Below are 20431 nucleotides of genomic sequence, written 5' to 3'. Positions count from 1 at the left end.
ACATAGTAGGCATTAAATAGATGTTAATTAACCCATTTTGATTAAAATTCATTAATTTATTTTAACCCTCTTCTGCAAGTGACCACAGGATGTGAAAAATGGAATATTTATTTATTTTTCTTTCTCCTATATAGATGGAGCAGATGGAATGGGTATCTTTGATTTGTTAGACACAGGAGATGATCTTGACCCTGATATCATTAATATTCTTCCTGCATCTCCAACGGGGTCTCCCGTACATTCTCCAGGATCTCATTACCCCCATGGAGGTGATGCTGGCAAGGTAACCCTGTTATAAAAGCTTAATCTAAATGTCATTCATTAACTTAGTAACGGATTGATAAATAGAACACTATTTTTTCCTTGGAAATTAACAAGAAGTGAGAATTATAGTACCTGCATGCACTTTTGTCTTACAGATGTTAATACCTGAATCGTATATTTTTTCTTCAAATTCTTATTTAAATTCTAGTTAACATACAGTGCAGTATTGGTTTCAGGAGTAGAATTCAGTGGTTCATCACTTACATACAACACATAGCGCTCCTCATATCAAGTGTACCCATCACCCATCCAGCCCGTCCCCCCATCCACCTCCCTCCATCAGCCGTCAGTTTGTTCTCTATTGTTAAGAGTCTATTAAAAAAAAAAAGTGTCTATTATGGTTTGTTTCCCTTTCTCTCTTTTTCCCCCCTCCCATATTTTCATCTTTTTTTTTTTTTTAATGTTTATTTTTGAGAGAGAGAGAGAGACAGAGTGCAAGCAGGGAAGGGGCCGAAGAGAGGGAAATACAGAATCCGAAGCAGGCTCCAGGCTCTGAGCTGTCAGCACAGAGCCCGATACAGGGCTTGAACCCATGAACTGTGAGATCATGACCTGAGCTGAAGTTGGATGTTTAACCCACTGAGCCACCCAGGCGCCCCGTCATCTGTTTTGTTTCTTAAATTCCCCATATGAGTGAAATCCTATGGTATTTCTCTTTCTCTGACTGACTTATTTTGCTTAGCATGATACAGTCTAGCTCCATCCACATCGTTGGAAATGGCAAGATTTCATTCTTTTTGATGACTAATATTCCATTGTGTATATGTACCATATCTTTATTCATTCATCAGTCGATGGATATTTGGGCTCTTGCCATAGCTTGGCTCTTGTTGATAATGTTGAATTATATATTATAAAGAGTCTCTAAGGCTCTGCTGTCCCTGACTTCATGTTTTCTTGGCTTTAGTCCTTCGTCCACTCACCATAGCTTCTAATCAGGTATGGCTAGACCAGATTATTTGAGGATTATAGTATATGCTCTAATCTGCCATTTGTATCAGGGCTGTGAGGAGAAACATAATAGAAATATTAATTTTCTCATAAGAATAGGAAAAACACTATCTTCTTCCCTCCATCCTAATTTTTAGTGTTTAGTGTTGAGAAGCAGCTGTCTTGTTCTTCTATTTGAACTCAAAACTGATTGGGCTTCATTTGAGTAAAATCTTTATTTGAGTGAAATTAAATATAGTTTTTATTTGATTATAATAGTATGCATATGTTTAGAACCTGCCTATTTGTTTATTCTTTAGAGCCTGACTTTAAAATAAGGAAGGATCTTTGCCCCATCTTACCTTGTATCCTTTCCTTTTGTTTTTAACTGGAAAAAGAAGTAAGATCATTGGGGCACCTGACTGGCTCAGTTGGTAGAGCATGCAACTTTTGATCTTGGGGTGGTAAGTTTCAGCCCCAAGGAGGGTGCAGAGATTAATTAAAAATAAAAAAAAAAATACTAAAAAAACAGTGAGAGTATTAAAGTGTGTGTGTGTGTGTGTGTGTGTGTGTGTGTGTGTGTGTGTGTGGAAAAGCACCAGTAATCTCATCACTTTAAGAAAACCATATGTACTTGTAGCAAATTCCCTTTCACATGTATTTATGTTACAGCTTCCAATATGTAGAAATAAGTATAATAAGTATTTTAACCTTGTTTTCCCATAATTTGTTATGTCATTCCTAAAATGTTGGACATTTAAGTTTTTTTTTCTTTTTTTTAATGAAAAATTTTTAAGTTTATTTTGAGAGCAAATGTGTGCATGCGAGAGAGCAGGGGAGGGACAGAGAGAGAGGGAGAGAGAATCTCAAGCAGGCTCTGCACTGTTAGCACAGAGCCCAACATGGGGCTCCATCCTGTGAACCATGAGATCATAACCTGAGCTGAAATCACGAGTCAGATACTTAACTGATTGAGCCACCCATGCATCCCCCCCCCCCCCGCCTTTTTTTTGGTCTGTTATAGGTAATGTTGCAGTGAACCTTTGTCTGCATATCACTTTTTCTTCTTTTTATCTATTTCCTTAATGTAAATATCTAGAAATACATGGACTAATCTAAAGGATACAAGCATAAGCAGTTGGCATATTAATTTCCTTTTAAAACTCTTGAAATAAAGCTCATTCTTTTAGTACTGTTACTAATTACGATCTTCTTACTAAGTACATAGCAATTGATTTTTTTCAGTATCTTTCAGTATTTTTCTAAATTGACATCGTAAGATAATGAGACTGATTGCCATTGTGTATATCTAGTGCCCATGTATATATCAAATGAACTAACACACTTTTAATTTTTCTCTCTCAAAGGGTCAGGGTACTGATCGGCTACTTTCAACAGAATCTCATGATGAAGTAACTAATATTCTTCAGCAACCATTGGCCCTTGGTTACTTTGTGTCAACTGCCAAAGCGGGTCCCTTACCTGACTGGTTCTGGTCAGCATGTCCTCAAGCACAATATCAGTGTCCCCTTTTTCTTAAGGTATTTCCATTTTAATGCCAGTTCCTAAATAATACTAATCGACGGCTTAAGTCTTAAGAAACACAGAAGTGTCTAAGGTCAAATGCATTGCAGTATATGACAAGAGCACAAAGAAGTTATCTAATTATGAAACAGCTCCACGTTTTAAATTGGTATTAAGTTTGAACTTTTAATTAATCTTAAGTCATATTTCTGGGACCCTTGCTCTTATTATTTTCAGCTGCACATATGGAAGTTTAGAGCTGGGTGAAAACTTCTATTACTTTTAATCTAATAACTTTTCATTTTCTAGGTGAGCATATTAAAGTTCAGAAAAACTCATTTGTCTAAAGTCATAAATTGGTTAGTAGACTAGGATTGCAGTCTGGATCCTTTCATGATTATATGGTTATTCTTTGAATTACATCATACTGTACTTCTGTTATGCCTCAGTATTTCGGGGATTAAAGGATTCATAATTTTGTAAGAATATTTGATACTTAGATCCACTTACTACCTCCTTAAAAATTTTTTTTCTAGCTTTGTGTAAATTGCTGTGTTAAAACTATTAAGTCATTTTCAAGTACTAAGACTCCCATAGTGACTTATTTTATCAAAACAAGTTCATTAGCAAGTGCTGTAACAAGGTTGAGATACATCATATAATGGTAAAATGAGATTTGAAAGCCCTATGCAGAGTTTGTTGCTGCTGCTTACTACTTTTCCAAAATAGGAAATTCAGATCTGATTCACTTATTCTTATATATGCCCACCAGAAGTTGACAATTTTATTCCAGAGGTCATACTAACTAACCTAACTTCTTGCCAATTGATTTTTAATTGTAGGGTAAAAGTTGGATACTATGCTTTTAGTGGGTACTTGAACCAATAGGCTTGCTATCTTTTAAGCCTGTTGCTATTAAATCTTGATACTCTTGGCCAACATACCATTGAGTCAGTGACATTTGAGATTAAGCAATGAACTTCTGTAGCACATAAAGAATACAACAGCTGTTGATCTGAATTGACTATTAATGAGGTGATATATTTAGGAAGGTCAGCCAAGGTAATAAAGTTTTATCATATGAATTTTCCTCTCTTTCCAATATATGTACAGTGGTCTATATAGATCTCATTACAAGAACATATTCCCAAGTGTGTTTCTGCAAAATAGTAGTCCTTGGTGTTTCTATAAAACAAAGGGTTTTTTGGTCCTTTGGGAAATGTTACACATGCTTTCTGCCCCCTTTTGTTGTTATAATACATATGTGCACATTAAAGTCTCTGAAAAATAGCAAATAACATTGTATACCTACTATTTCCCAAATTTACTTTAATACACAAGAAAGCAATTGTGTAACACCAGTTAATAATTCATGACCTTAGTGTTTCACAGAACATTTTTTTAGGAAACACCACTTTACAAAAAGTCCAAGGGACTATCCAGATTCTTTTCTACTCAATATTTATTTGCAGAGAGGATAGTGTAAAGTGGGCATTCACCCTCAGATACAGTGTAACAAGATTAGGACTTCTGGTCTGAATTACCAGGTAAGGCATAATTTACCATAATTTTGTTCACCTTTTATTTTCATACATTCCATTTTATTTCCTGTACCATAGGCAATAAAACCACCCGATGTGTTTCTCTTTGCTTAGAAAAATAATAGATTATTCCCTAGATGATTTAAAAAATCTTTTTATCTTAGAAATTAAATGGTGATTTTGGTACTGACTATATTCATTTAATCTGTAGTGATCTGTCATGTGAGACTTGTTTATAACTTACAAATGAAGAGTTATGGGCAGTTAAAGACATTTCTTTGGTTATATTCTTGAATATATATTAGAAGAGTTTATACATCTATTGCAGTTGTAGAGATCACCTAAATATAAAATAGTACCTTTTACTTTATACAGAATGAAGTCTGCTAGTATTCTGCAGTCAATACCACCATCTCTCATGGTTTTTTCACACTTAATATATTGACTCAATAAACAAAATGATTCACTTTCTTTAATTGAAATGTGAAGAAGAGTACCACATTCCTTTCTTCCACTCTTCATTGTCATACCAAAATGGGTGTGGCAGTTGTTACTAAGCCTCCGTTATGAAATTTCATGGGCAAAGGAAGGCATTCTATGTACTGTATTAGAGTGCTTACAATTCCACCATAGGTAGCTTTATTTAAAATTTGTAGCTTTGTATATAGTATATTTGCATATGCTGACTTTTTCAGTGCTAGACCTAGGTGTATGTGCATAGTCTAAGTTCTGTGTAACCTGTAGACAGGTTTATCAGTTTAGTGCTTCCTTTAAACATTTACTTGACACATCTAGGCATGTTACATGCAGAAAATAGATAATAACTTTATTTTCTTTTTTACTTTTTATTTCATTTTTTTAATGTTTATTTTGAGAGAGAGAGAAAGGGAGAGAGAGAAGCGATCAGAGGAGGGGCAGCAAGAGAGGGAGAGGAAGAATCCCAAGCAGGCTCTGCACCATCAGTGCAGAGCCCGACTTGGGGCTCGATCCCATGAACCGTGACACCATGACCTGAGCTGAAATCAAGAGTTGGCCACTTAGCCAACTGAGCCACCCAGGCACCCAGAAAATAGATAACTTTAAGTAACTTTTAAAATAACCATTAAATAACTTTTGAAGGGATTATTATGTGGTCTCAAAAACAATAGAACTGAGGAAAATTAAGATTGAATATAAGTTATGCACTTAAACAAGAAGAACAAGCATCTTTATAGTGGTGCCCATTCATTACATAGGTCTAAAATGTATTTCATCAAGGACGAGACCTTGGGAAAACTTGGGAAAATAAGGTAAAACCAACAGAACTTTTTCATTTGGCTGACTGATTACCTGTTTTTTTAGGCCTCTTTGCACCTCCACGTGCCTTCAGTGCAATCTGACGAGCTGCTTCACAGTAAACACTCCCACCCACTTGACTCAAATCAGACTTCAGATGTCCTCAGGTATAGCTCTTTTTACCATTAAAGGTTCTCCATTGCAACTTTGAAAGAGTATAATGTTGATCCTTATGTATTTTCCTCCTATTTGTCAATAATTTATAGTTGTGTACCCTTGGATCTCTAGATGAATTACATCATTCAGAATGAGTCCTTTTCTTTCTAGCATGTGTAATCTACTTTTGAGAATACTTTTTTTTGAAAATTAGTTTATCTTTAATTTCCCCAAGGACTCTCTCTTCCATACCTTCCACCATTTTTTAAAGTGGCTTTAAATCTTAGATGCCATAATTGGAAACTGCTTCCAAAATCTACAGTGTAAGTATATACAGGACTTAAAACAGTTTATTTACTTTTCAGGTTTGTTTTGGAACAGTACAATGCACTCTCCTGGCTAACCTGTGACCCTGCAATCCAGGACAGACGCTCCTGTCTCCCAATTCATTTTGTGGTGCTGAATCAGTTATATAACTTTATTATGAATATGCTGTGATCTTCATTGGATGGAACTGTGCAAGAAGAGAACAAGGAAAAAAGATATTTCACTGCAAGATTAAGTTTTAATTATCTTCTCAGTGAAAGTCATCTGTGATGGGGTCTAATTCTTATTACTTCAACAAATATTGTTTTGACTTGGGGGGAGGGGCTATAACCCTGCTATTTTTCATTGACTATACTGAACTCTTTAGGATGATGACTGATCATACAAAACGTATTATAACATTTTCGTAGCAAAATTAACCTTTTTTTTTTCCAGTCACAGTATTTGTGAAAAGTAATGAGCCATAGTACCCAGTCATGTTAAATGAATATTAAAAGCATGGAGAGGAAACATGAGGAACAATGAATTTCAACATATGGCTTCAGAACATCAAGATGTTCTTGTATTGGATTATAGTATCTAGTATTCAAAAATGCCTGCATCTCTTATTTATTGTAAGTTTTTAAATGTATAAATTGTCTTATATTTCTTAACCTCTTTTATAAAAATTTTCCTAGAAGGTTTATACTGCCTTCTTGCTTTAAAGCAATTGGTCTAAAATATATGTAATCGTCTTAATTAAAAAGTTGCAGTAGGGTTGCTTTTAGAGTATTATTTTTTTGTAAGGGGGTGGGTGGGACAGTAAATTTGTATTGTCTCGATGTACAGTTTAATGGGGATAGAGGGGGAATAATGTCCATACCATTGTGTGTGGAGGATTTACAGCTAAGCTGTAGTTGCAGAGTACATGTACAGTAATGAAGTTCACTGTGTTTATAAATTGAAAAGGTACCGGGTCTTACAGCATTTTATATATCACACCTTTACAGAATAACATGATGGCAATATACAAGTGATATTGTTGGGTGGTTTAACTTAGAATAAAATGAGAATTCTTCAGTTATATTTTGTACTATGGTTTAGGGCTATGACTAATATTTCAGGCCATTTCCAGTGAAAGAAACTTAGTTTTACAAGAAAAACATTTGCTACTGAATGCTTAAACTAATTTTGGTGTTTAATGTTACATGCTTAAATGTTTTTTTCAGTTTTGACAGTGGCACATCTAGGCATGGGAATATTAATTATGAAAATTATCTTCAGGATCTGCTATAAGGTTGAAATTTAGCCCAGCTCTAGGCATTTTACAAATTATTTTAAGAACAGTCACTCTGATTGTTTGACTTTTTTTTGTTTTTTAAATTAAAGATTGGGAATGTATGTGAGAGTATGCATATGTATGGATGTGTGTGTGCAATCAAACTGTGGTGTAAATAGATTTCTCAGTGAATTCTGGTATTCAGACTCTATTCCACTAGTTAAAGAACCATTTTCTAAACTTAACCTGTTTCCTTTTGCCTTTTTTATTTATTTAATTTTCTTGGTTTGGAGATGGCAGTCCCAAACACCAGAGTCTGTACTTTTCTATAACACAGCTCAGATTAAGGCAGGGCATATGCCAAGGAGGATCTCACCTCCCTAAAGAAGGGACTTGAATTTTAGGGACTTTAATTCACCCCTTCCTTCAATACAGCTTTCCCCCTTCTTGTTTGCACATGCCAAGATAAATGCTTTTATGCAGGCTTTACCCCTTTAAAAAGTTGGTTTCTACAGTGCTGCTCACAAGAGAGTCCAAGTTAGCTTCCTGCCTGTGTTGCTGACTTGAATTCACAGTCACCAAGTCTACCTATCTTTCTTGGAAGCAGTCTAGAAAAATTCTGAATTTGTACATTCAGTAATTCTCCACAAGGACAAAATCAGTTGTATTTACAAAACTGTAATTCGGTGTGTTTTGTTTTGTTTTTACTGAAACTTGTTTTGTAAATACTATATGCTTAGCTTAAATATCACTTTCTTACAAACAATATAACTTCTTCAAATTGTGTATATTAAAACATTAGCAAGTCTTGTTTTTTCTATAAAAAACACACAACTGGTGACAAAGGTTTTCAATCACTTCTTCAAAATTATAATGCAATTCCAAGGGTCAGCATTTTTGAAATTAGAATTTAAAGATCACATCTCTGCATTCATTTTTAAATTATGCTAGCACACTACAGATTATGTTGGCATGTTTTGTTCTATACTTAAAAAAACTTGTCTGAAATTTGAGGGGAAAAAAGATGCTTATTTGGAATATCTATAAAAAGTATCCTCTTTTTTTTTTTTTTTTATAAACTTAGCTCAGTAGTGACTTTTAAAAATAAAAGCTATATTCTCAGTTGTTTAATATCACTAGCTTGTAGTGAACACACCTCAGTTTGAGGATAGATTTTTAAAAAATTATTCCCTGACAGTTTCTTTTATATGGAGCCATAAAGAAAGGAACCCAGTATACAATTCCTTTTTATCTGGGAACAGGGAGTAGTTCCCAAATATATAAGATTTACTGGTAAGATTTTTTTCTTCCCTTCATATTTAAGTTCACACTTAAATAGAAAATTATTAAATATCCATTAGAAAAGGTCAAGAGACTTATTTCAAAAAGTTAAGCCTTTTATGCAGGATGATGGATCTGACTTACTACCATACTGTCACAGACAAGTATGGGTAGTTTTTTGTTTGTTTGTTTGTTTGTTTAAATGGTAAGCAAAATAATATATACTTTATACCAGTTGATCACCAACACATTGACTTCTTTGTTACAGTGCTAATGTCTGTTTTTTGTGCAGTTATCCATTACAAAGCAGGGTGGAAGTACAGTATTTTGGCATTTAAAAAGATTAGTTATATAATGTCTGCTTCCAGCCAGTGAGAAACATCTAGCCATACTTTCTTATGCAAGCCATTCAGTTATCAGGACTGTGAATTAACACTGTATGAATAAATTTCTGTACACCTTATTGTTTGGCCAGAAGGCCACCAAGTGTACTTATATGTAATCCTTAAATTTTAAAGTAGCTGTAATTTTTAAATCTTTCTAAACTTTTCTTAAACCACTAAAATTAAGCTCTTACTACTTAGTCAATTATCCTCAGCTGTATTCGTACTCAATTGTCAGTATGGCACAGATTACTGTATTAAAATATTCTCCTTTCGTCTTCATATTTACCTTCTGAGGTAATTTTTTAACTTAATGTGTTACTACAAAGATTTGCAGATCTTTAATCAAGCACTATGTTAATACTGTAATATTCAAAATACTATGTTGCGTTATTTAAAATGTTCAAATTGAATACATTAAAAGGAAGTTTTTAAATGCTGTTGCATCATATAATTTGCTACTCATCCACTATGGCATCGCATACCAGTCTATTAATACATTTAATGTTGCATGAGTAATGTTTTGGTCTGGGTTTCCTCTTAAGATTTTAGTTTGTCTAAATTAAAGAAAAATGTTTTTGACATACGTTTTTTTTGGTCCCTCACCCCCTCCTCCCCCACTCCCAATCAGCTGGAAATCTTAACCTTTAGGTTTTTCTTGGTGTTTTAATGGGCCCAGAACTGTGGTTTAGATTTTCATATATATGTTTTCTCTTTTGTGGAGTATTAATTAAAAAACTGGATTTGGGACCTAAGATACTCCTCAGGTTGATGTATTCATGAAGTTTTAAAATAGTTTTAGTTTTCAAAGTAAACTGGATTTGTGGACCTTAAAGTTACTGAGTTTAAACTACAAATTGTAACGTCATTACTGGACATGTCAGCATCAACTCTCTCAAATAGCTTGGTCACTTTATGAAGGGGCGTTTTAAAGTTGTTGTTTAGCAGTGACATTTAATATGGTCCAATTGCTTTTTTTTTTTTTTTTTTTAATGTGACAAAAAAAGAATAAGGAACAAACACTATTGCTGCCGAATGCCATAACACTGAGTTGTACAAATTGTGATTGAGGAAATGAAAAGGTTTATACTTTTTAAAAAAAACAAAAAACAAAAAACAAAACTTCAAATGGAATAAATTATTCATGAAGCCTTCATTGTGGTGTCTCATTTTGTTAAAAATATTTCCATCTTTTTTTTTTTTTTTTAATTTTTTTTTTCAACGTTTATTATTTATTTTTGGGACAGAGAGAGAGCATGAACGGGGGAGGAGCAGAGAGAGAGGGAGACACAGAATCGGAAACAGGCTCCAGGCTCTGAGCCATCAGCCCAGAGCCTGACGCGGGGCTCGAACTCACAGACCCCGAGATCGTGACCTGGCTGAAGTCGGACGCTTAACCGACTGCGCCACCCAGGCGCCCCAAAAATATTTCCATCTTAAACTTAAGTAAAAATTAGTGGTATTTTTTGTTGTAAGTCGAAAAGGGTAACCTAAAAATTGTACTTTTAATATCTCCATCTGAAGTATTTTATTAAAATTTTTCTAACCATATTAGTGATTAATATATAGGAAAGTTATATGTGTACATACATACTCCTTTTAGGCTCATCAGTTTGGTATCCTTTTTCTAGTCCAAAGCTACCTTCAGATATTTAAAGCTTAGCTCAGGCCTACTTTTTTGATCACATAAATGTTTTTGAAACATAAAGTCTTCAGATATGAACACTCCATTAAAATATTGTATGAGCAGCCATTTTAAATATTTTTGTCCAAACTTAAACTGAGAAGGACAAACCCCAAAATTGTGTCCATTTTGAAATAGTGTTTGCCAGCAAAATTTAAAAAATAATCCTTTAAAAGGAGGTATATGGTGTTGGAACTTCTACCTTCTTAAGTTATTCTCTGTCTCACAGTTTGTATTACCTGTGATTTTTTTTTTTTTTTTTTTTTATCTTGTTAGTCTAAAACCCTTTATGGCTGCTTCTTGCTCTAAATATCTAAAGTCTTAACATGGTCTGTCCCCTGCCTTCCCCACAAGAATCAAGATGGGCTTTTTCCTGTGTTTTCCTCCTTGCCTCTTAGGCCATTTGAATTCTTTGAAAGCCCCATGGTTATTTTTGCCTTAACTTTCCACATACAACCTTGCCTCAGACTAGGTCCCCTAGTAATATACTTTTTTAAAGTTTATTATCCTGAGAGAGCGCAAGTAGGGGAGGGGCAGAGAGAGAGAGAGAATCCCAAGCAGCCTCTGCACTGTCAGCACAGAGCCCGAGGGGGTCAAACTCACCAACCATGAGGTCATGACCCGAGCTGAAATCAGTAGTCACACTTAACCAACTGAACCACCCAGGTGCCCCCCTAGTATTTTACTTATATTGTAATAATCTGTATGGAGTCTTCACAGTGTTTTTTGCAGTTTGTATGAATGTTTGATCCTACTAAATGACCTCATGAAGGCAGAAACTGGGTCTGTTTTGCTTACTAATGCATCTAGAATCCAGCACAACATCTAGCACATTCATAGGGCACTGAAATATTTGAATAGACTTCTTGTGATAAATGCCTCAAACTATAGTACTTAGTTGAAGTGTGAGTTCTGCAAAAATTCAAATGAAACTGTACAATCTAATTACTTGGGACTATTTTCACATTAGAAACAATCACTAGATGAGTATTCTTGTGCTCTCAGATTTGCCACCTTTTAGCTGGTGACTTCAGACAAAACTTTGAACCTCTTGAGGTCTCAATTTGTTCATTTGTATATGAACACAATAGTAACCACTCCTTCCTAATGTTAGCTTTGTGAACCTCAAAGGATTACATAAAACATAGAAATTTGTAAAATACAAATGTGAGGGATGATTAATACAATACCTATGTTCTCTAGAAGAGTTGTGATTTAAGACCTGCCAGACCAAAAAAAAATGCTTACAACAAAAGGACTCATTTATTTTTAATGTTTATTTTTGAAAGAGTGAGGGATGAGGGGCAGTGATAGAGGGGGACAGAGGATCTGAAGCGGGCTCTGTGCTGACAGCAGAGTGTCCAATGCAGGGCTTGAACTCCCAAACCATGAGATCTTGACCTGAGGTGAAGTCAGACGCTTAACTGACTTGAGCCACCCAGGTGCCCCAACAACAGGACTTTTAAAATATGTTTCTAGCAAGATCATCCATGGAAAAAAATGCAAAGAATCAAGTATTTAATACTTAATTTTTATCTCCCTTCTGTCCTAACCTACTCTGACTAAAAAGAAATCAGCTTGGGGGCGCCTGGGTGGCGCAGTCGGTTAAGCGTCCGACTTCAGCCAGGTCACGATCTCGCGGCCCGTGAGTTCGAGCCCCGCGTCAGGCTCTGGGCTGATGGCTCAGAGCCTGGAGCCTGTTTCTGATTCTGTGTCTCCCTCTCTCTCTGCCCCCTCCCGCATTCATGCTCTGTCTCTCTCTGTCCCAAAAATGAATAAACGTTGAAAAAAAATTAAAAAAAAAAAAAAGAAATCAGCTTGAAGGGTCTTTAAGCTCTAAAATGTAAAGTAACACATATGATGAAATAAAATCTGAGATACTTAACTGATTTAAAGCATTTAAAAGTGTCAGGTCCAAAGGAAATATATCCTCGGTACTAAAAGAACTTGTAGATAATGATTTCAGAGATGCTGTGGAAAACTGAAAGGTTCCAGAATAGTGAAAATGCACAACTTGCTCAGTTTTTAAATTTTTAAAAAGATGGGGTGCCTTGGAAGCTCAGCGTCTGTCTCTTGCTTTCAGCTCAGGTCATGATCTCAGGGTTAGCGAGTTCAAGCCCCAATCTGGGCTGTGCTGGACAGCAAGGAGCCTGCTTGGGATTCTCTCTCTGCCCCTGCCCTACCCATTCTCTCTCTCTTTTTCTCTCTCAAAAGTTATGTCCTAGAAACTACTAATAATTTATTTCACTTTATGAACAAGTTCATTAGAAACCAGCATAGTTCCACTAAAGCACTATTTAATAGACTGTTTACTATACACTAGTCATGAGATACACACCTTTGACTTTTAGCCATCAATCTGCTGAGAAACATACATGTGTATACATAATTAGTTCCATAAGCCCTCTAGAGTGATAAGAACAACAATGTAGTGCATATACAAGAAGGAATAGCTGAAATCAATCTACATTTTATTTTGACAGCATTAATAAACAGATCATGGAAATGGATATTCAGGTTATTTAATAAGGTTTCATGGTATTGTTACACTTAAATCATTAATTCAACAAACCAGTATTAAGTACCATACTTTAGTTCCTGCCCTCCAAGTACTTACTTTGGAAAGGTAGGAGAAACAAATTTTAACAATGTAGTACAGTATGTGACGTGCTATGATGGAACGAAGTAAAGGGAGCCTTGACAATATTGAAGAGGGATACTCTAAGAGGTGGTTTGTCTGGGAAAGATTTCTTAGCAAGGGAACACAGGAAGTGAGACTTAAAGGATACATAGGAGATACTACATAAAGAGAATAAAGGAATTTCAGACCGAAGGAACAGTGGGAGAGAAGGTCCATGAATAGCATGAAGGATTTGGGAAACAGCAGTTCCAACAGACTAAAACAGAGGCACTATGGTGGGATAATGCAGGAATCCAAACCAGAGCTAAGAATTCAGACTGTGAAAAACTGTCTTTTGAGTGCCACCTTAAGGAAAATGAACTTTATCCCAAAGCAGGGAAGTGTTTCAACAGTTGGGATGATTCATAATTAATTGAACAATCATACCAAAAAAGGCTTGTTGATGGAGCTGTATCAACCTGAAGGGATGTCTCTAACGTACTATAGAATCTTGGCTGGACCCAATTCCATTCAATATTTTACCCATAAAATTAATGAAGAGATGATCTGCTTTGCAGATAGCCAGTGTAAAAGAAGAGTCCAAAAGATCTTGACAGGGTGAAACAATGGAAGAAATTTTGGGATTTCAAGATAAAATAGGACACTGTTGAGGATAATTATAAAAAGAGTTCCATACTGAGAACATTTGAGTTAGATGGCTCCTGGGATCCTTACTTTGGAATTTTACTTCCAAAATTCTATGAGTCAATTTCTAAAGAATATTGGTCTTCCTTTAAATACCTAGGTCTTCTAATTTCTTGAAGCTCATTTACTTGGCAATAATCTACATAAAAGCACCTAGTGTGCCTGAAACATAGTATTGTTTTTTCTTTCCGTTTGTTTCTCCTTTTCTTCCCTCAGTCTTACTGAAAAATAGTTAAGTAGAAAAGGATAAATCATAGTAAGCCAGTCAGAAGAGAATGTTTACTTCACTTAAGAAGGAGTGTTATTTTTTAACTTAAGTATAGGAACTACGCAACGTGTTTCATCAAATCTAAACACCAGTAATTGTAAGACACCATTATATGTACCACTAAAAAATTTAAAAGATCATCACTGATCTTAAGACACCACAATATCAGAGATGTTAAAATGTGAAAAAGTCACCATAGAGTTGATGAAATATGTCTTTATGTGGGACACCTCACTGACTCAGTTGGTGGAGCATGCAAGTCTTGAATTCGGGGTGGTAAGTTTGAGCTCCATATTGCATGTAGAGATTAGTTTAAAAAATAAAATCTTTTTTAAAAAAGAAATATCTTTGTGAGTAAAATGGTAATGAGCCTCAGTGCCACATTGGTCTTAAAGGGGGATTATTTTCTCAAACATTTCTTTCTCAAACGCAAAGTGTACACCATAATTACATAATATGCCCCTTTAGTAATCAAAGGTTTTGTGGTTTATAGGCAACTAAATGTTAGGGCTAATTTGTAGCATTATTTACTTTTCTATAAGTTCTTAATCTAATTAAGCATCTGAGCTGCAAAGTCTTTAAAAGTTGATTTTAGTATAGAGAAACCACCTCAGAAAAAGCAGATTTAAAACTCAAAAGTCCATCAGTAAATCTTTTTTCACTGAGTTCTGTATGGCTGTCAAAATGATTTCACTGGTGAACAATGTAGATCTCAAAGACTTTGACTAAGTGGATACGAGTGGAACAGGCAAGAGCCTAGGGTAACTTCCAGGTTTCTGGCTTGAGCAATTCTGGGTAGTGGTGATATTCACTGAGATAAGAATTGGAAGACAAGGAGAAGGGGACTTGGAAGAAGGTAAGTGTCAGCATTCATTACCATTACACACTAGCTATCTTATTTGAGCTGGGTGTGATCTGCTGTTAGATTGAGACGGATCTGTAAGTTGTTTCTTCATTAGTGATTACAGGATTGTAAGTAGAGCTGGAAGAAATTTTTTTAAAAAATTATTTTAGAGAGAAACAGAGCACTAGAAGGGGAGGGACAAAGAGAGAGGGAGACTGTAAAGATTGGGAGACACAGAATCTAAAGCAGGCTCCAGGCTCTGAGCTGTCAGCACAGAGCCTGATACAGGACTCGAACTCGACCTCATGAACTGAGAGATCATGACCTGAACCAAAGTCAGACACTTACCTGACTGAGCCACCCAGGCACACCTAGAGTTGGAGGAGATCTTAAAAATCACTTAGTTCACATCCCCTTTCTCCCATTATTTATCCCCCAAACCATGAATTCTCTTCATATTCCTCCTGTGAAAAGACCATCCAGGGAGATTAAATTGTTTAACCTCTGTCTCAGTCTCAATTTCCCCACAATTATAAAATATAGACTGTTCCCTACCTCAGATAATTAAATCAGATAACAGATATAAAATACTAGTGCCTAGCAAGTGTTCAATAAATATCAGCTTAAAAATGACAATGTTGTACAATTTGTGACCGAATAGACTGTGAAATCAATTTTAGTGTGTAGTGACCAGCAATTAAAAATTTTTTTAATGATTTTCTTTTTAAGTAATCTCTACACCCAATGTAGGACTCGAACCTAACAAACCCGAGATCAAGAGTCATATGCTCCACCAACTGAGCCAGTCAGGTGCCCTGTGACCAGTAAGTTAAAGAAGTGAAATAGAACATATAATATGTAGTATGTGTTATTTCATAAAAACTTTGTTCCATTTAAATGTGGGCATATATGAGCATGTGTGTCCTGGGTCACAATGTGAAACTGTAGGTCAGGTGGATATAAGTTTGAGAAACAATGAAACACACATTAGTTCTCTTCTTCCTTTGTTGAAAGAAGAGAAAGTCTGAAAGCAGACTTTATTAGGAGATTAGTACTCTGTGAAAGCCTTGGAAACTATATAGTATGAGGCTGTATTTCTCTCTGTAAAATATTTTTGCTCCCAGCTTGTAGCACAGTATTTGGTAAGCAGGTGATACATGCACATTGCTTCAATCAGGAACTAGAAATAGTATGAAAATATACAGAGACTAGTTTTTAATCTTTTCTGCTTAGACTCCATTTGAAAATTTGTTGGAAGTTTTGGGTCCTCTTTCCAGAAGTGCCAAGCACACACAATTTTGCAGATTCCAGGGAATTCCTGAAACCCCATCCACCACTTTCTAAAGGTCTATGGACCTTGAGTTTTTTGTTCTGGTTTAAATCGAAGTATAGTTGACACACAATGGTACACTGGTTTCAGGTGTACACTATAGTGATTGGACAACTCTATGTTATACTCTAGGCTCACCATAAGTGTAGCTACCATCTATTACAATACCATTGACTATAGTCTCTATGTTGTAAGGGAGTCAGTTATTCATTCCATAACTAAAAGCCTGTACCTCCCACTTCCCTTCACCCATTTTGCCCATCCCCCAACCCCGGACCCGAAGGCATAGAAACCCGAAACTAAAATGTTTAACTTGTGACTATGAGGGTATGAGGTCAAGAGCGAAAGATCAGGAAAAGATTAATTTTTAAATTCGCCTATAAATCCTACGATTCCAGAGCTTAAGTGCTAGGGAGGCATAGGCAGGGACAGAAAAAAGGGTGCAGTCATTAGTGTTCCGGTCAAAGGATGGTGGAAACAACTTTAACGTTTCTTTCACATACGTTATGTCATTCAAGTGCCACAAAAATCCTGTGAAGATGAAACTGCAGGTCAGAGGGGCTTAAAGATTTAATCGGAAAGGATAAAAGTGATAGATTTTGGAAGAAGAAACCGAAAGCAACATTTTAAATCTTCGGGAATGCAGTTAAGCGGACGGGAAGGAAGAGGTGGGACCGCGCATGCGCACCGTTGCATCAGCGCGGACGTCTCTGGGTTTCCTTTGCAGACAGCCTTCCTCTCGTCCAGTACGGTGGCCGACGGGAGCCAGACGCTGGGGATGAATGAAGGTGCTGGGTGCAGGTTGAAACAGTCCCCTCCGCTTTCCCCTCCCTTCAGTGCGGTTTCTGCCTTTGTGCGGTGTCCCCATCCAGCCCTATCGCACTGCCGACCCCATTGGTCCCGGCGTCTGGGTTTTTGGTGCCTGTGTCGATTCAGGGCACAGCTGGGTTTGGCGAATGCGGATTTTCGCCTAGGCCCAACTTTGGGCCGCGCTCTCGATTTCTACCGTGTCCCGCCTCTAGGGCGCGGAATCGGTGTTGAGTCCCGGGAGGTTGGAGGGTAAATCTTGAGGTATGAAGCTTCCGTTTCTCAGGCCTCAGCTCGTTCTCCGGTCCACGTCGGTCACTGGCCTTACATTTCTCTGCCAGGGGGACTGGTTGGTTCTCGTTACGCTGAGGGCGAGACCTGTGAACACACACCGGTCTTGCTTGGCGCCACTGCTCCCTCAGCCCGCCCCTGTGTTAAAAGGCCAGCTCCTCTTGTTTAAAAACAAAGTAGCGTTTCTGCCCAGGACTCTGTTAACCCATGATTTTGCTAGTCTGATGGATTGGAGGGGATGGCTTTGGCCACCTGCTCCCTGCCTTTTTTTTTTTTTTTTTTTTTTTTTAAGCTTCTGATTAGTGAAGATAAGAGAAGTGCTCAAGTGGAACTCATCCTTCTCCCATAGCTAATTGTAGCTCCACAGCAATTTTTTACCAAGCAACCCAGGGGACATTAGGATAGTGTTACGGCCTTGAGGACGTTGAGTCTGGCATTGCTTCTACCTAGTGAGGAGATTTAGCAGTGCATTTATTGACTGGTGGAGGGTGGGAAAGAGAAGAGTAAGTTTTTTACATTTGTTGGATAGGCATAAGAAGCTAAAGAGATATGGACGAGGAACACATTCTTAACTATACTACTTTTATTTGCATTGCGGTGCTCAGATGATTGATGGAGTGGAGAAAGTCTTGGACTGCGATTTAATAGATGAGGGTTCAGCCTAGGATTTTGCTACTAGTAGTAATCATTATATGTCTGTTACCTAATCTCTCTGGGCTTCATATTTCTTCTTTGCAAAATAAGTATTAGAAGATCCCGAGGGCTGGAGGAAATGTTAATATACTCTGCTTTCTTTTTCATTTTCTAGGTGGGAGTAAAAACATAGGGAGCCTTCACATGTGCCTGAAACAGCCAACATAGAGGCATATTAAAGATAGACCACACTTCTTAGGGTTTTTAAAAAGAGGGGCATTCATACATGTAGGAGTTATACACCTACTTTCGTTTTTTTTTGTTGTTGTTGTTGTTGTTTTTTACCATTAGGATCAACAGTGATAATGGCTGAGTGTACAAGCCTTCAGTTTGTCAGCCCTTTTGCTTTTGAGGCAATGCAGAAAGTGGATGTTGTTCGGTTGGCATCTTTAAGTGATCCAGAATTGAGACTTCTTCTGCCCTGCTTGGTGCGAATGGCACTTTGTGCTCCTGCTGACCAGAGCCAGAGCTGGGCTCAAGATAAAAAACTCATCCTTCGTCTTCTCTCTGGAGTGGAAGCTGTCAACTCTATTGTTGCATTGTTGTCAGTGGACTTTCATGCTTTAGAACAGGATGCCAGCAAAGAACAGCAGCTTAGGTAATGTTGTGTTATATAATATGTGGACTGGGATTTACTCGGATTTGTTAAAGAAGAGGGAGTCAAATATTTTTTGGAGATTTTAGGACTTTTTATTGGATGCACTCCCCCAGAAAAGATTGAGAATCTAAACTTTGGAGAGCATTTTACTTAGTTCTTTTCTATTTATAGTTAAAATTCTAGAATTCCATATTCTAAAATGTTGTGTAGAGAATTTTGGCTACACATATTGTTGTATACATGCTAAACTGAATAGGCCAGTTGGTTTCAGCGGGAAGTGGGTAGGGTAAGTTCCCCTAAAAGTAGAAGTATTTACTGGGAGGCTTTTTAAGCTTATATTGATTTCCCCAAATTCTGGGCAGTTGTTTGGTCCTTCCCTGCTTATTGTGAATCCAAGAGTGAGCAACTGTTCATGTAAGTGGGTGTTAACTATTAGCTGGTGTCTTTATATAGGTTGTGAATTTTTGAAATAGGCAAACTAAATAGTATTTCAGAAGTATTATTTTCATGAAATGTATGAAAATAATTCATACATTCTTTTGTAGATTATTTCAACAAAAGATAATTTTATGCTATTTTTGTGCCAGTGTTCTCATAATTGTTGTACACATTTGTGCTTTATTAGGCATAAACTTGGAGGAGGCAGTGGAGAGAGCATCCTGGTATCACAGCTTCAGCATGGACTGACATTAGAGTTTGAACACAGTGATTCACCTCGTCGATTGCGTCTTGTGCTTAGTGAGCTGTTGGCAATTATGAACAAGGTGCATTTTTAAAAAAATTTTTTAGAGAGAGAGAGAAAGAGAGAGTAAGTAGGGGAAGGGAGCAGAGGGAGGGAGAGAGAAAGAGAATCTTAAGCAGGCTCCATGCTTAGCGTGGAGCCCAACACTGCCTGGATCCCATGACCCTGGGATCGTGACCTTAGCTGAAACGAAGAGTCAGATGCTCAACCCACAGAGCCACCCAGGAACTCCAAGAGGCATTTATTTTTTTTTTTTATTATTTTTTTTTTATTTTATTTTTTTTTAAATTTTTTTTTTTTTTCAACGTTTATTTATTTTTGGGACAGAGAGAGACAGAGCATGAACGGGGGAGGCGCAGAGAGAGAGGGAGACACAGAATCGGAAGCAGGCTCCAGGCTCTGAGCCATCAGCCCAGAGCCCGACGCGGGGCTCGAACTCACGGACCGCGAGATCGTGACCTGGCTGAAGTCGGACGCTTAACCGACTGCGCCACCCAGGCGCCCCAAGAGGCATTTATTTTAATCACACCTCAAACTATGCATGATTTGATGTCTACACATAAAAAGTAGAAAACAAGCAAGAAGGCAGGCAGGTTGTATACTCTTCTACACATATTTCTTTTTTTTTTTTTTTAACGTTTTATTTATTTTTGAGACAGGGAGAGACAGAGCATGAACAGGGGAGGGTCAGGGAGAGAGAGAGACACAGAATCTGAAACAGGCTTCAGGCTCTGAGCTGTCAGCACAGAGCCCGACAAGGGGCTCGAACTCATGGACCGCAAGATCATGACCTGAGCCGAAGTCGGCCGCTTAACTGACTGAGCCACCCAGGCGCCCCTCTTCTACACAT

General features: G+C 37.1%; 2 protein-coding genes across 3 annotated transcripts in view; both read left to right on the top strand.

Annotated features, from left to right (window-relative positions):
* MED13 (mediator complex subunit 13) overlaps positions 1–10155 on the top strand; it is a 110663-nt gene extending 100508 nt beyond the window's left edge. The window contains exons 27-30 of the mRNA XM_030297000.1: positions 135–283; positions 2622–2795; positions 5661–5761; positions 6116–10155. Coding sequence (XP_030152860.1) covers positions 135–283; positions 2622–2795; positions 5661–5761; positions 6116–6248 — 557 coding nt within the window. The 3' untranslated portion in view covers positions 6249–10155. The remainder of the gene's footprint in view (positions 1–134; positions 284–2621; positions 2796–5660; positions 5762–6115) is intronic.
* Positions 10156–17177: 7022 nt separating this feature from the next.
* The window catches only part of INTS2 (integrator complex subunit 2), a 60648-nt gene continuing 57394 nt past the window's right edge, over positions 17178–20431 (top strand). The window contains exons 1-3 of one of the 2 annotated variants that reach the window (XM_030295455.1): positions 17178–17238; positions 18533–18839; positions 19465–19603. In XM_030295455.1, coding sequence (XP_030151315.1) covers positions 17229–17238; positions 18533–18839; positions 19465–19603 — 456 coding nt within the window. In that variant the 5' untranslated portion in view covers positions 17178–17228. Of the gene's footprint in view, positions 17252–18532; positions 18840–19464; positions 19604–20431 lie in introns of both variants that reach the window. The other variant, XM_030295454.1, reaches the window with a different exon arrangement.

This window comes from Lynx canadensis, chromosome E1 (assembly GCF_007474595.2).
Source record: "Lynx canadensis isolate LIC74 chromosome E1, mLynCan4.pri.v2, whole genome shotgun sequence".
Classification (NCBI taxonomy): domain Eukaryota; kingdom Metazoa; phylum Chordata; class Mammalia; order Carnivora; family Felidae; genus Lynx; species Lynx canadensis.
Note: the sequence above shows the minus strand (reverse complement) of the source record. Positions and strands in the feature narration are given on the sequence as shown.